Below are 16,827 nucleotides of genomic sequence, written 5' to 3' on the forward strand. Positions count from 1 at the left end.
TATTTAATTTGTTTCCGTAGTTAAAATATTATCTTGTTTCAAATTTACTTTTTTCTCGAATACTTTTAACGCAGATATAGTTTTTAATGTGATAGAAAAAAAGTATGAATTTTGTTCCCTTTTTAATCGCTGAATCATACAACCTTCAATACGGCATAAATGTCAGAGATTCATTTAAGAATTAAAACCACGTTTTTTTAGAACATTCAAAACATTATGTATATTTAAAAGAATTTAAAAAAAAGCATATTTAAATTTAAAAGGAATATTTAATGCACATATATTTTTTTTAATTCAGAAGAATTAGTTTAAAAAAATCCTAAAAGTTGTGTTACTGCGATAGCATGGATGCTGATTTTTATGGGAAAGTAATTTAAAATTATATTCATGTTATAGAAGGGAAAAAAACATTGTCATTGAAGCTAAAATTTATAAATTTTTCTATTTAAATTTAAATATACCATTATTAGTCAGGGCATTTTATTCTTTCATTAAAAATACGATACCTAGATTTATTAAAAGCATTATAAATTATTAATATTAGTGTGCGAAATGAATTCATCTATTCAATCAACAGAATATTTTTCTGTTTGAAATACTGTGCTTTTAAAAACGTAACTTCGTTTTGTTAAAATATATTATCAAACTATGAAAAGTAATAAATGTTTTAACACTTTTGAAAACAACAGTACCTGTTTCTTTTAAGCTGCTCCAGTGAACTGCATAAGTTCGCGTAAAACCAGGTTACGACTTTTATTGGAATAACAAATATTATTCAAATTACTGTTAAAAAGGAACTCTTAATTAAAATACATCCACTCACAATTCTATTTTTTTCAACCGATCTCTTCACCTCATATTAACTTTTATCCTTTATGTCAACGCAAGTAATAAACGTATCGTTTTCTCTCAGATTATCGTTTTCTAATGCTTTATGTTTAACACGGTTTTCTTTCTTTTTTTTCACCTTATCTATTTGTTTGGCATGTTTTGAGCGCGCTTTGCTCTTACAACTCTTTGATACATCACTAGTATTATAATTTATTTATATTTTAAATAATATTTACTTAAAAAACATATTAAAATGAATAATCGGAGAAATAATTAAATCACTCATATCACTACAATTTATAAGCATATCGGTTTCTTTTTCTGATAATCGTTTTTCTAATGTTTTATGGTCCTGCAGTAGACTGATCGTATGACACGGTTTCCCGTAGATCAACGAACTCAAGCATCACTGACTGCGGTCAGTAAGCGGGTGGGTGACCAATGTGATCAGTCTGCGAAGGGATCGAGGGTGGGGTATCGGTCCTCGCTAAACTGTTCTTCGGTAAAGTGCTAGGCTTCGATTGCTTATAGTAGAGTTACCAAAGCGAGGTAGGTAACTCCTCTGCTGAGGATCTAAATTATGATGACAAGTCGTCAGTTCATTCTCAGGAATGTTTCTCACACCGACGCCAATGGTTCATTGCACAGCTCTAGCGTGACAAAAATAAATTACTACTTCTACTATAATGATTTATAACTAATATTGTTTTTTTTTAGATTTTATTTCACCTTATTATTTACATCATCAATAATTCTGATGTTCAAAAGAACTATTCTATTACAGCTGCAATATGTTGATTTGTCATTATTGAACATTTCATTAATAACTTATATGCATTGTTAAAAATTTCTCGGAAAACATGGTTAAATAACAATTTATTTGTTATTTTACCGTATTCAAACGAAGCAGTCAAATAACGATTAATAAGATAGTAATCAAACTGTGACAAAATCCGTTTATTAACTGCTTTCACTTAATACGATTAAACAGCCGGATTTTTAGCACACCAACTAAGCACACCTAATGAAGCCACTTTTAGTTCTTTGCAACTGCGTACATATTATAGTCTATCGACTATAACTCATGACAGAGAGTATATGTTGATTGGAGTTTGAGTTCCAGCTTTGACACCACAGTATTTCCTCCATTCATTTCAACACATGAAAGGTTTTCAGAGTCCTGCACTCCCCAATTTGTGCCCCGCACTCTCCAACGCCCATTACCTAAAGAAAAGCCTAGCTTCTTTGTCTAGTTAAATTTCTTTTTTACGGTTTCAAAATCAGGCTAGTTGTAAAAATGGTTAAAAAACCGTACATGTACAAAATTTTGTTTACCGTAAACTTCACGGTTAATCGGATAAACAGATTACTGTCGGTTATTTTACAATAATTTTAGAATGATAATTCTAACAGTGTGTTTAGTGTTATGTTTAATCATTCAGTTACTTTTGCATTTTTTTAAAATTATTTCTGTTAATATATTATTTCATAAGTATATTATTTTCTTTCAGATTCAAGAGAAACTATTTTCGTTCCTTCAAATGCAGAAAGATTTGTTAGAAATGAAAATTCATCAGACATGTCTAATATTTGTTTAACGCCAGGCTGTGTAAAAACAGGTACAAGAAGGTTTTAAAACTTTTGTAATTTCTTCTCTAGAACACACTATTAGGGTTTTAGAAATTTCAAGACTTTAGCAATTTTCCGAAACACATTCTCTTTAGTTGTAAGTAATTCAAATTTAATTAGTTCAACATTTTATGACAAAACACTAACATAAGCTGAATTCTATTTTATAAATATGAAATATACAAATATGATTCAAAGAAATGCCAAATTTATGATTCTTTCATATGTTTTAAGAGTATTTCTAGTTGTTTTGATCAAAGGAGAATTCTTTTAAAATCTTAATATGGTATTAAGAACTTTTTATGTAATTTGCTGTAGGTCTTACAAAGAATTTTATAGAAAATTATACAAGACTTCGTTCCAATATACCAAATCGCACTTTCATATTTTCCAATTGTAATCAATTGTAATTTTTAAATTACAAATTATCAAACGTGTATTTATTAAACTCGTTTATGGCATATTTGAAATAGCTTATTCTGAAAATAACATTACCAAAAAAAAATTGCATAGCATTAATTTACAGTTTATATAGGGTAAAAATGTTTTCTATTTTTTTATAAATCAAAATTAATTTTCTTGTTATTTTTTTTATTTTTTTTTTATTAGCATTAGATTTTTACTTTTATAAAACCAACTTCTGATAATTGCTTGACGGTATAAATATTATATTCCTTTGTATTTTTAATCATCAGCAGTGAATATTTGATTTCTACTATGAGTAAAAAAATTAACTTTTTTATGTTAGTTTAAGTATTTGCATAATAAATATTAGAATTTGAACTTTGACCATATTTTAAACGCACTTTTATTTCATATATCCATAGTGCCCAAAAAAATGAAAGGGAACACCCTGAATTACTTTTGATCTAATAATTGGATCTTCAAGTGCTGGAACTCAATCATAATGTTTCGACAGGGTGACATGCTAATTATTTAATACAGACGATTTTTTAGTTTCGAAATAAGACACAAAAACGTACTTTCTCTGAATAAGCATGCACTTTTTTCTTAAGATTTGGGTTTTTGACCTCTGAAACATAAGGGGTTGCCGCAATCTGGGAGATATGGTCCCATAATTTGGCCAGCAGAGCTGTTCCAACTTTAAAGCCCTTAATGTTAATTTTATTTTTAGCATATTTCTCCATGTCTCAATAATTTTTTAAACGAATTGAAAACTTTTTGCGCATAATTATAAATTGTGCTTATCCAAAGATTTCATGCAAAAAATAATTTTTAATAATTATTTATTATTTTATTTAGTAATAGTCAAAAAAATTTGAATTGTAAGGTATAAAAATTTTTACATCATTTTGAAGAATGTATTTTAATGTGGCAAAATACAAAATTTGAAAGAAGTCGGTTTAAAAAGTGGTTTAATATGGGCATTAATATACCATTAAATCAAGTAATTATCACTTATTTGTTTTACTGACAAGAAAAATGAAATTAGCACTTATCTTTTAAAATCTTTTATTGGGTATATTTTAGATGATAATTTAATTCAGAAAAACGCTACCTCACACTTACCGTTAAAACAAAATGTTTCAGTAAATTTCTAATTTTTTTTCTTCCAAAATGTGATATTAATTTTTCAGTATGATGCATTATTAAAAGTAAACACTGATTGTAAACACTTATATCTGAACACTGAATTTCAGCTGCTGAAATCCTTCAAAACCTGAACGAGGATGCAGATCCCTGCGACAACTTCTACAAATTCGCGTGCGGTGGTTGGCTGGACAAACATGCTATTGCTGAAGACAGGTCTTCTGTGTCTGTGTTCTCAGATGTTCAAGATGAGCTCAATCTTAAACTAAGAGGTTTGTTAGGTCGTTTTTCCTTTATTTCAGAAATAAAGTTTTAAAGAGAAAAATGACAAGAAAAATTGTACCAAATTATTTTCTACTTTGGCCGTTTTTATATGGAAAAGTTTTATACTTCCCTTGAAAATAATTAAATCAAAAATCAGTTATAAATATATTATTAAATGTATTATTTTAATGAAGTTGTTATGTATTTTGTGACTTTATAATTTAACTACTAGGCTATATACGTAATCGTGAAGAATAGTGTAATAGCTCTGGTGAATCTAAACATACAACAATCAAGACGTTTAACAATCCTCGTAAAATTGATAGTTTTGTTTTGTGTGCTGTCGTAAAAAAAATCGCCTAAAAATTTTATTTTTTTAAGCGAAAATTGTGTAATGCTTAAGCGATTGTATGAATGCCATCTCATTATATATCGCGTTCTTTATACCACGCTATTATCCTCATATCTATCATAATGTTATGCTATTAGAGTGAATATTATCGTATGTAGTCATTATTATCTAATAAAGTAAAAAAAAATTTAAAACTTATGTTCTAATATTTCAATAAAAAAAATATCTCTTACTTTAAATACTGTATATTATCAAAGAGTGTATTATTTTCTGTCCTAAATATCAATACGACACTGCTACCTTTTTTCACATTGCTTTAAACGCTTAGCAATCTTTCGATCATTTTTCAAATACAACGGCTAAGAAAAAGTTACTTTCTTTGTAATAAAACTATCTATTAAACTCTGTGCTACATTGTGAAAATATTTTTTGCTTTTTCATTCATTTAAATTTTAAATTACGACTTATAATAATAAGGGTGTGTATAATAATGATATTTATAAGATGCAAATATTTTCATTTATTGTAAACAAGGATTAGAAACTATAAATTAAGGGCGGTAAATCCCAAATACTGCGGTCATTAGCAATAACTGCTATGTAATGTTCTTTTTTAACTTCTTCATTTACTTTTTAAATTATTCTTTCAGCAAGAGAAAAAGTGCTATCGTAATTTTGTAATCTGGTTATGCTTTTTTGAAGGAGTATCATTAAAAAATGGGAGTATAATCACCCCAATATCTTTATTTGTTGAACTTAGCGCCGCTGTATTAACCTTTCACGTTCGCGTAGCATCCTCAGCCACTAAAGCTTTTTTACTGTTCCAAAAACGTATTTGCTCTTAATCACCCAGCAAAGAATAATATTGATCATAAATGTTGTACAAAGCTATTCACCTATGTAGACTTTTTAAATAAAATAAATTAACATTTAGGTGTATTGTAATATATTTAAAATAGCGTTCACCTCCTTAAAATAAATTATGTTTTCTTTATTATCCTGCATATTATGTTCGTCTACAACAAAAATTATGGGATAACGACCGTTACTAATTGACATAAAATTTTAATGTAGGAGAAAATAAAGAAATGGGAAAATACTAATGGATTTCACAATTAAATATTGTTATAATTTATTATCAAATGATAATTTGTTTTCGTTCAAAAATAGTGCCAGCAGGAGGGGCGACGATAGGATAATTCAATGAATGCAATGGAAAAATTTAATAGGCTTTTTTTTTATTATTTCTTTTCTTTTTTTTTTTTTTTTTATTGTGAACCTAAAAAATTGTTCTCCGATTTGGCAGTCCTTTTGTAGAAATTCTTTCATCGCCTCTGTTTTAAATATAGGTAAATATAGTAAGAGCTTTGTTATTTTGTTTCATCAACAAAGTACGCATCTATTATGACGTATTTTCGTGTCGAGTATTTTCGTGTCTAGTCGTTTCGTATTTACGCATTGGCAGGGTTGAAAATAACGCTTACAAAATTGTGCAATCGTTTTGATCACTTTATATGTTTTTTGCCAGCTTACCAGTAGTATATTTCGAAATAGAATTTTTCATCATGCTTATTTTTTTTAATTATTTATATGCTTTACTTAAATTTGTTTAAAACAGCAATTAAAATAAATATTTTGTTTCAGTTCTGCTTGATAAGCAATCAGATGGGTCAGAACCAAAAACAGTCAAAATGATCAAAGATATGTATGATTCCTGCATGAATTTAAGTAAGTAAAGGTTGGATATTTCACAATGCAATTGTAAACAAATGAAATATGTCATAAAACTAGATTAAGTGCTACTTACAATTATTACATTCTTCCTCTTATTCCACCAGTATCACAGCCAAATGGAAACGATTAGTTGGGACGGATCTGGCATGTATTAACAGGCCAGATCAGTTCCAACTAATCGTTTCCATCTGGCTCGATCACATGCTAAGTTTCTCCATCTATTGATGCGCATGGTCTTGAGATCTTTCTCCATATAATCAATGCATCTGGTGTTTGGTCTTCCCCTTTGTCGGTTGCCAGTAACTTTTCCAAAAGTTTACCATTGAAGTCCATTACTACATTATTACAATAATTCTTTATAATATATATTTATAATACATATTTATAATATATATTTATAGCATATATTTATGATATGAAAAAAATTCCCACTTAAAAAAAATCATCGAATTATGAAAGTTCGCATTTCTTATCTTTTACAAGATTCTTACACTGAAACTAGACTTATTTAGTAAAAGATATCCAGTCTTCTTAAACAGATATTCAGTTCTCTGATATAAATGCATACCTTTCTGATCTTTATTTTAAGGCTACCATTTGATAAGCTGCACTGTATTAAAGCATTTGAGAAGTAAGATGGTTGTTGTGATTCATTTGTAAAATATATTAAAGGGTTCTTTGAAGGCCTTTGCCAAAAAAATAAAAAAGAATTTTGAAAAATTAAAAGTTCAAGTTTATAAAATTTTAAGCAAAGTTATTATTTTAAACTGTTTATACCGTCTTGCTAAAAGACCTAAATATAGCTTATTTTAATAAAAAATTATTAAACTTAAAAATATTGCTGATTAGAACATATTTTACCCCTTAAATGAAGAAAAAAAACTGAAAATCAATGAATAGTTCTGAAATTTTACTTAAAGTTCAATAGGGCAGTTTTAGTGTAACTTTTCGAATGTTTAAAAGTATTTTTCATATAATGAAGCAAGAGTCTTCGAAGTTGACTTAACTTAAATTATTAAACTTTGTTAATAAAATGAGATACCTGAATAGAAAAGATTTGAGTACGTATGAGTTGATAAAGAGAGATATTTTTAGCATTCCTTAGATTACTGATACATAGACACCTGACTGACCTATGATCTCAGGGTCAGTTGCTTGTTTATAAACATGAGAGCGTGCTAATAATCTGAATATTACTGGCTAAGGTCGAGCTAAGATCCTCCACATAAGTCAAAATGTTAATTGACATGAAGTTGATTAAATATAACGCTGTATTGTATGCTGAATTTGCTATGATAATTTTTCTTTATCTTTAATCTAATAAATAATTTTTTTTTCTCTTTGTCTTTTATTTAATCTAGATTGATTATTTTTTATACATTTTATCGTAATCCGTGACTCTTTTATTGTAACGTGATTACTTTTGTTTTCTGCATCTGGGAATTTCGTTGCATAATTTATGTCTATGTCTCACATGGTCTATGTCTTACATGATCTATGCCATGATCTGGTCATGGTCTATCTCATGGTTTTATGTCTATGTCTATGTCTTATAGTTTACGTCTTACATTGCTTCATGTCTGTCTTTTTCTTAAATAAGAAATAAACCAAATCTTTCTTCGAGAAAGAATGTAGAATGTGTCACTTAAGAGAATTCATACTTGAACAGCAACGTAACAAATGTCACGCTTCAACAGCCAATAAGGATGTTTACATACGCTGACGTCACGTTTAGGTATCTCATTGTAAATGCTCATATATTATGGAGAAGCATATTGAAAAATTAATTTCAAATGCTATAATCACAGTTTCTTGTTCTGAAATGTTTTCTTCGCCAAGTAAACAAGTAAATAGTTAACAACTATTGTTAAAATTTATAAAATAAGCCTAGCAGTTGCATTTTTGTGAAATTTATGAAGAAAAAGGGATAGTTTTGGAATAATCAATCAATCAATTCTACAAAATTTACTGATGGTAGTAATTTAGACGCATTTTTTAATTTAAAATGCATAGCCGCAATTTAACTTACTTTAGCATGATTTAGGGAAATAAAATATTTCGCTTCTCATTATTCAGTTCTTAGTCATGTCAATATGCAGTACATTAATAAATGTATCGAAATATTTCAGTTTGTGAATTAACTCGTTTTTTCGATTTTTACAGGTTTAGTTATATAAAAAAGAAAATGTCGTTTTTTCAATTTAAACTTGGCCTATTTTTAGCATGCCTACTTCTGTTGCTACACTTTTTTTGCAAAAATATCGACAGATTATGCTTCTCAGTGTATATCGATCGCCATAACTGCCTTCTTCGGCAAATCTCAACCCTCGTGAAGAAATATAAAAAACGAATTTTATGTAAATAATCGTAACCCTAAACCTTGACTGAGATCAAAACTGCGGTTTATGATGTAATAAAAAAGCATCGATGCCTCGAAACCATACAAGTCAAAAATATGTCATATAATTACTAAAAAAATATGCAACATTATTTGTACTCAGTAGTTTTATGTAACTCAATAACTGTCATCCTGTTCTTTCATTGATTGAAAAACTTTTTTTTTTAAAATAAAAATTTCTTTACTGTTTTACTACAGAGAGTATCGAGAAATCTGACAGCGAGCCACTACAGAAGGTGCTGAAAACTTTAGGAGGGTGGCCAGTGGTTGTGGGAGAAAATTGGGATGGGTCCAACTTTGACTGGATGGAAACTCTTTTTGCGTTCCGGAAACTTGGTTACAGTCATGATATTCTCGTCGATCTATCAGTCACAGCAGACTACAGGAACAATACAGTACACATCATCGATGTAAGCAATAATTTTTTTCCTACTCACTACTTAATTATCTACACTAAAGTAACCCATTACCCAGCTACCATTTGAAAATTAGTCTAATATGTTATAGAGAAATGTCAAAATCACTTCGTACTAATCCTCTACAGAAATAAAATTATTTATGTATACTTTATATTTGTATAATAAGCTTTCCATTTGTACAAGAATGTACAAATAGAAAACTAAAAAAGTTACTCAATATTGTTGAAGCAAAAAAAATTTTAATTATGAAATTCCAAACATTTAAAATTGTTCCAAAACATTTGGAAATTCAATTTTATCGTCATATCGTAATCTGTATGGTCAACTCCTAGACTCGAAAACTCATTTCCACACCTTTCGCATTAATAATCAAAAACATATTACTAAAAACAAAAAACATCAGGAGTGCTGACACAAGCAAATGATCTCAGTTAATAAATCGAAATTTATTAAATCTTCTTCGTTCATGCGAACGTTTTACCCACTCTCAGAACATGCTTGAAAGTTGTGTTGGAGTGTTTATCCTTTAGGATTCTTAATGAGTTTTCTACTATTAAATCAATGAAATCAAATTGATGACCGAAATCGAATTTTTAAACCGTTGAAGTAAGATATAGTCCGCTACTTTTTTTCAGCGAATATTGAACTTGTCAGATTGTATTTGTTGACTTGCCAAGAACTCATGAATGATGATGGCAACCTGGTACAATACCCTTGAGCGAAACACATTGTTTATCTACAATGTCTATTGTTTTTGCTTTGCGCAAACAGCGCAAAACGACAAATTAATTCATAATATTTTTTCTGGTTAGTGCTTTTCAAAAGGTGGAATTTCGTATCGAAGGAAACTAAATATTACTTTGTTTTTCGATTAACTTTTTAGTGCTACTATTATTAACTTCATTGCTGTTAAACAGTGTTATTAATGTCAACAGTTGTCTTTAAAAACTTTTATGCATCAGTTTAAATGACGTCACATCAGAAATTCTATCCAGAACACAAAATTTAAGTCAGGTTTTTTTTTCCAATTGTATTAGCTTTTTCAGAAAATTGACGGGACCAAAATTCTTTTCTCAACAAGAAGATATTTATTTTCGGAGGATAAAATGAAATAAACTCTAGATAATGGCAGATTATTATATAAGTTTTGAATTGTTTATGAGCATTTCTAATCAATGACTGTTATTTATATTTATTAAGTGAAGCCAACTGGACACTTCAGATTATTTTAACATGGCGTATCCGAATTCAATTTTTTATTTCAAGCAAAATGTTCTTATTAAAAAAAATGTTTTTCATAATAAAATTTCTTGTTGCACATAAAATGTTAATGATTTAGTTTAAAAAAATATTTGAAAAAAATTTAACAAGAATTCAATAAAACTCTCAGAATCCTTAAAAAGAAAAAAACCTTTAAAGTTTGTATTGAAATCTAAGAGTGATTTTCGAAACATTAAACAGGAGCTTTTGAATACATTTAAAATTTTTCAGTTGAATATCGTCTACAATAAATTTTTATGTATCTTAGGAAAATCAGTGGAAATCATCGCCAATTACAAATTCAAAACGAGACAATCTGAATTCGAGGTCAGAATCCAATATGATTTTCAAAAATCCAATATAGCGTCAAAAAATAATGTTATTGAATTAGTCTCTCTTTTGCAGAATGATTTGTAAAAATCTGTGGTTAGATGATTAAAATTCAAAATAATTAGTTCCTGAATTGAGAATTGTTCAACCAATAGGTTGCTCAATGAAATAAATTTGTAGTTTATCTTCAAAATTTATGAATTATGCTTCTAAATTTATCACGTATGAGACCAACCGTGGTCAGATATTTATTAATTAAATGAATTTTGAGATATTTTACTAAGGAATTGACACTAAATGTTTTATTATTAGATGTTTTATTATTAGATGTTTTATTATTAGATGTTTATTCACAAGTGTTCGACGTCATAACTAATCAAAATTTGCCACGATTTCCTTAATTTATGAATAATACACAACACAAACGTTAGTTAATGCGGCACAAAACGTGATACATTTATTTAGAATATTCAAAACAAAATTTAAGTTGTAATTCTTCAACAATTACTTTGTAATACATTACAAACAAACTAATGATATAAGTTACAAATCTAATATTTACGCTTTTTACTTACAGCTGGATCAAACTTCCTTGGGGATGCCAGATAGGACATATTTAGTGAAGGGCTTAAACGACTCCTCCACTGAAGCCTATTTCAATTTGATGATCAAAACTGCCAAAAAACTCGGAGCAAATGAACAAACTGTTGAAAAAGAATTGCTGCAAGCCTTGAACTTTGAGATTACTTTAGCAAACGTAAGTGACTTTCGAGAATTTCATTCGATTCAATCGTATACTACACAGTGTTACTTTGAAGTGCTTTTAATTATAATTTTTCAATACACTGTAAAAAATTACAGAAACTAATTTTGACTCGACAAAAATGTTTCCTAAAATCTCAGAAGACTCCATTTAATATCATGTTTCCGATAAATTGAGAAACATTTCATTTCTTTTCAAAAGTAGGAAACTGAATCATATTGATGCTGATTCAGTTTCAGAGTGCAGCATACAACTATTAAGTTCCAATTCACTAGTATATAAGACATGTTATATAAAATGTAAAATGAAGCGAAAGAAAGAAAATATAAGAGGAAAAAACACCTAAAATTGCAATAGCTATGGAACAAATCAGAATCTCAGAAAACCATAGAGTTCATTTCATTAATAAACTTTTTTCTTTTGAAACTTGATATATATTCTTTTCAACACTGTAAATTTCAATTTCATAGTTGCATTTCTGCGGTCTGCAGAGCAGACCACCTGCAAGTCTAGTAATAAATAATTCCTTAACTAATTATCGAATGTATTTGTTTTTCTATTCCAACATACTCCCAATATATTTTTCTATAAACTTTCATAATTTCGAATTTTTAAGTCTTTCAGTTTTTGCACAGCAAAACAAAATGTATTGTTGACTTGAATAACCTGAAACAACAGCGGTTCTAATGATTTTGGAATGAAATACTACTATTATATTGCAAAAAACCATAAAAGTTTAAATATTAAAATATAGTTTTTTTTTCCTTATGAAATATTCGTTTCGACTCTTAAACACAGATCTAATTTTCCTGATTAATTGTTGAAAAGTTATTGCACCATTAATATTCTTTTTTTAAATAATCCATGTTTATGCCATGCCTACATTGCAAGAAAATGGGCCTATATTGCACAAAAAAAAATTCTACTTATGTTTTAAAAATTAAACCCGAAGTAATTTTTATCTAAGAATTAATAAATAATTGACTTGACTTAAATAATTATTATGAGAATTTTGTTCTTTTGGTTTTTAAAGTAGTGTTTTTTTACTCTTATGATCTCTGATATAGTATTTTGATTAGCTTATTATTTGAAGTTTGTGCATTAATGGTAAATTAATATTGAAAATCTGAGAAAAATCCTTTGTTAATGAAGGAATGAAATTTTATATTTTAGTTTGTTAAATTGTTCTTGCTTAAACTGTTTTAACTATAAAATGCAAAATTTTATTTCAGTATTCATTACCAAGAGAAGAACGTAGAAATCTAAGTAGCATGTACAACAAATTCACACTTCCACAGTTGCAAGAACTTGTTCCAGGGGTAAGAATAACATTTCTTCTAAACTACTGGTTATTGTGTTTGTAACAAATTTCCGTCGTACAGATAAATAATGGTCTTTTTAGAATGGCGTTGCAAAGTCAAACTTATTGCAACGACAGTCCTAATATTAAGGATTCATCAGTAAATTCACCAGCTTTGGCTGTAGTGGCTAGAGCACCAAACTTCGGTCCGTAGGGACTGAGGGTCCGATCTTCGAAGCCGCTATGACCTACTTAGTACATGCGACATATGAGCTCGTAAAATCATCGAAAGTCATGTGGTAGGTTGCTGAGCAATAGCATGGGTAGAGGGATCTGGAGAAAATTTCCTTTCCCTTCAAATATATGTCTAAAATTTCGAAGTGACCTCACGAAAGTGTGGTGCTACTATCCATGGGGTTCTGAGTCAAGTCGCACATTCATCTTAGCTCTGCTCTCTTGTCGAACGAAAGATGCACCTTGCTGACTTTTAAAAAGACCAATGGCTGGCGCTCTTGGCTTGTCCATGTGTCACGAGAAACAATTAGTTTCTAATTATTCATTAAAATAACTTTGATCATTATAGAAGAATTTAATACCCCTCCACGTTTATTTCATAGAATATCTAGCTACTCAATACAGATTTTTATTTTCTATTCAAACTCAATAGGTACTTTTCTATATTCAACTATGCATAAATACGTTATACAATATTTAATGTGACTGCTTTCTAACTTAATAAATTGGTACAATAAAAAGACACAATAATCACTTAGATTTCAGCCATAAGAAATCTAAACTGCCAGATTAACACTAACACATAAGGACACCGAGAAAATACTTAAAATCTCAAGTTTCAAAAGAAAATAAAAACAAAATCAATAATAAATACATCGCATAAAATTAAAAGTAAGTAAAATCAGCATAGTTATATAATTAATAAGCTCAAATACAACAAATCCTTTGTTGCTATAGTACCACTGTTTAATTACGTTACGATTTTTTTCCCAGCCAAGAAGCACAAAACTACCTCAAAGTACAGCTAATTGTTGTTGTACTGAATAAACTCTTTAAATATAAAAAATTTTTGATTCTGTCAGATAAAAATACCTTGTCTATCAACACATGCTAAGTCTACGAAAAAATGTCAGTTTCGTTTCATTTGGGAAAATTTTGACCAATCAGAGAATGTTACCCGTATGTTGTAACTCTCTAACAAAAAAGCAAGAACTCTGTGTTAGAATGATTAGAAAATTCTGAAAAATGACAGTAATTGTTTGATAAAAACGGAATTTTTAACAACGACAATAATATTCCAATCTCAGCTTTTATAATATATATATTTGGCTATTCTTATGTCTTCCGAATTTAAATTCTACCACATTAATTTAATCTTATACTGAAAAATCGTCATCGTCGTTTTTTTTTTTAATGAAAGTGGTAGATGAAACAAAACAAGAAATTATTTTAAACAAAACACTCGATAGTTATCAAAAAAAGTTTTTTTTCTCTGAAACATACACAAAATACAACAAAAAGATAATTATTTTGCTAAAATCCTTTCCTTAAAATGAGAATTTCACAAACGTATTTACAAACCAATAACAAACTATATGTTTCTATTTTGATGCATTGTAGATTGATTGGCCCAAGTATTTTAATGGACTTTTGAATGATCCAATTACTGAAAATGAAACAATGATTGTATCGGTTCCAAAATTTTTGAAGAAATTTGGAGAGCTTATCGCTACGACGGATAAGAGGTAATGTTTCAACTTGGATTTCATTTTATTTTGCATATACTTTTAGGATAATGAAAATTTAATTTTCCTAAAACTTTAAGTAATTGCTCATTTTTTTTCCACTTGGTGGGTGAAAAGGAAAGTTACTTTTCTGAAAATCACGATTAATGTAATTACTCCACTTACTTAGTAATATATTTAGGAAAGATTACCAATACCCGTCAGAATAATTATAGACAGTCATTAATTGTCAATTTTGGAGATTACAACGGAATAGAAAGTGATTGTCTTTAAACCTCTTCAGTCCTGGCAGAATGAGAAAGTAGGAGAGCTGCACTAGGCATGCATGCTCCGAGTTTTTTCTTTCTAATACACGAGTTTCGAATTGAGATCAAGTCCATGTGATCTTCGGCCGCTGAAGCCAGAAAGACTCGTTTCATGTATGATACAGTGGGCCGTGAAGGGAGAATGGCGCGATGTGATAACAGTCCTGAAGGGGTTAACGGAATATCAGCTTCGCACCACGAGTAGTAATGTTCACAAATATTACAATACTTACCAAATACTAAGTAATCAGTAGTACATAAATATACATTGGTGCTATACCTCACTCTCAGAAATAGAACTCTCACTTTTGACGATTCGGCAATCCTTGAGCTCTATTTCGTTAATTTTGAGCATCATTTCGCCACGAAATCACGTGATCTAGACACCAATAAATGACGAAAATATTCTCTCAACTCGAAACTTCATCGTAGTGAATTATGTGAGATTGCTAACTAGAATGATTAAACTAGACTATCGAAAATAAAGTGATGCAATGAGCCAACCACACAGTATGGCGGTCAAGGTGTTGGTTTCGTACCAGTAAGATTCCGGGTCCGAATCCCGATTCGGGCATGGGTGTAATTTAACTCTCTCTTATCTCTTCCTCTTGTGTTGTTAGGACAATATTCGTACACCTATATGATGCCCACGATTAAGTGATTATTACTAGGCACTCCGAGGTTATTTATTTTGGGGAAAAAATTGGAATGACAAAATATTTCTTTACTTTTGAAGAAATTCGTATTCTTGAAGAAGTGGCATATAGCAGGAAACGGGTTCGTCAAAAACGAAAAATGTTTAGTGATATTTGAGTATCCCCTTTTTACAGAGCAGGTGACCTAAAAATGACTGACGATTTGAAATACCAATTAAAGATCAACAGAAGGAAAGAGAAATGTACGGTTTGTTGCGTTCTTCTTAGGAAACTACGAACTTTTCAAAGTCATAAAATTACATACAAATTACAAAAGTAATCTTTTGATGAGTTTTGCAATGTAATGAAAGCAACTTAGTAAAAATCAATAATTGCCTAAGAGGTTTTGAAATTATTAAATACGTATATTAAGTTATATGTTTAGTAAATTGTATGTTTAAATGTTTTTTATAGGATCGTTGCAAACTACATGTTATGGAGAGTTGTAGCACAGTCCTTGACTATGTTGTCCAAAGATTGGAGAGCTCTAGCGCAAGAATACAGTTCAGTTATTACTGGTAAAAGTCAAGAAGAGCCCCGTTGGGAACAGTGCCTTTCTTCGTTAAGCGGAAGCCTTGGGATAGCTTTGAGTTCATACTATGTGAAGCATTATTTCAAAGGAGACAGCAAACATAGGGTAAGAAGAATTAAACATAAATGTAGGGTATCCACGAAATAACTGAAACATTTTAATAAAAAACACGAATTAAGGGAAAATTGACACCGCTTTCGGCAATGTTATTAGAAATTGTGAATTAAATAACATAATAATAATGTGCAATGAACTGTGAAAAAAAAATACCCGTGTTCAAATAGCTTAATATTTTGCCACGTAAGACTACTCGCGGCTGAAGAACTAAATAAAAATATTTTTAATATTGCTTCCCCTTTGTAATAATAATGCAAAACCATAGAGCTTTGCATACGTAATGTTCAATTTCGGCAAGAATGATTGGCTTTTGCTGGGACACCTTATCTTTCGGATGTCCTAAAAAAATTAAATCAAGGAATAAAATTTAAAAAAAAAAACAATTGCTTTTCCAATAACAATGCAGCAAAAGGCACATTTTTAAAATAATTGTGTTATTATTATTTACGTTCAAAATGGGACAACTATTTAATGGACTTAAGTCTTTTTTGCTTAATTGCTCTCGATTTATGAACTGCATGCGTTATTTATTTTATATTTTGACTCTCTTTACTTCAGCTAAGATTAATTATTTTTTAACTCTTAAAA

The 16,827-nt window shown here is 29.3% G+C and overlaps 1 protein-coding gene across 4 annotated transcripts in view; it reads left to right on the forward strand.

The window, feature by feature from the left end:
* The window catches only part of LOC107438986 (neprilysin-2), an 83,412-nt gene that overhangs the window by 52,706 nt on the left and 13,879 nt on the right, over positions 1–16,827 (forward strand). For all 4 annotated transcript variants that reach the window (XM_043045146.3, XM_043045148.3, XM_043045147.3 and 1 more), the window contains 8 exons: positions 2,343–2,450; positions 4,122–4,283; positions 6,271–6,354; positions 8,957–9,168; positions 11,345–11,524; positions 12,763–12,849; positions 14,466–14,590; positions 16,005–16,227. In XM_043045146.3, the coding sequence (XP_042901080.2) occupies positions 2,343–2,450; positions 4,122–4,283; positions 6,271–6,354; positions 8,957–9,168; positions 11,345–11,524; positions 12,763–12,849; positions 14,466–14,590; positions 16,005–16,227 (1,181 nt within the window). The remainder of the gene's footprint in view (positions 1–2,342; positions 2,451–4,121; positions 4,284–6,270; positions 6,355–8,956; positions 9,169–11,344; positions 11,525–12,762; positions 12,850–14,465; positions 14,591–16,004; positions 16,228–16,827) is intronic.

This window comes from Parasteatoda tepidariorum, chromosome 3, assembly GCF_982258835.1.
Source record: "Parasteatoda tepidariorum strain Cologne lab strain chromosome 3, Ptep-v5.0, whole genome shotgun sequence".
Classification (NCBI taxonomy): domain Eukaryota; kingdom Metazoa; phylum Arthropoda; class Arachnida; order Araneae; family Theridiidae; genus Parasteatoda; species Parasteatoda tepidariorum.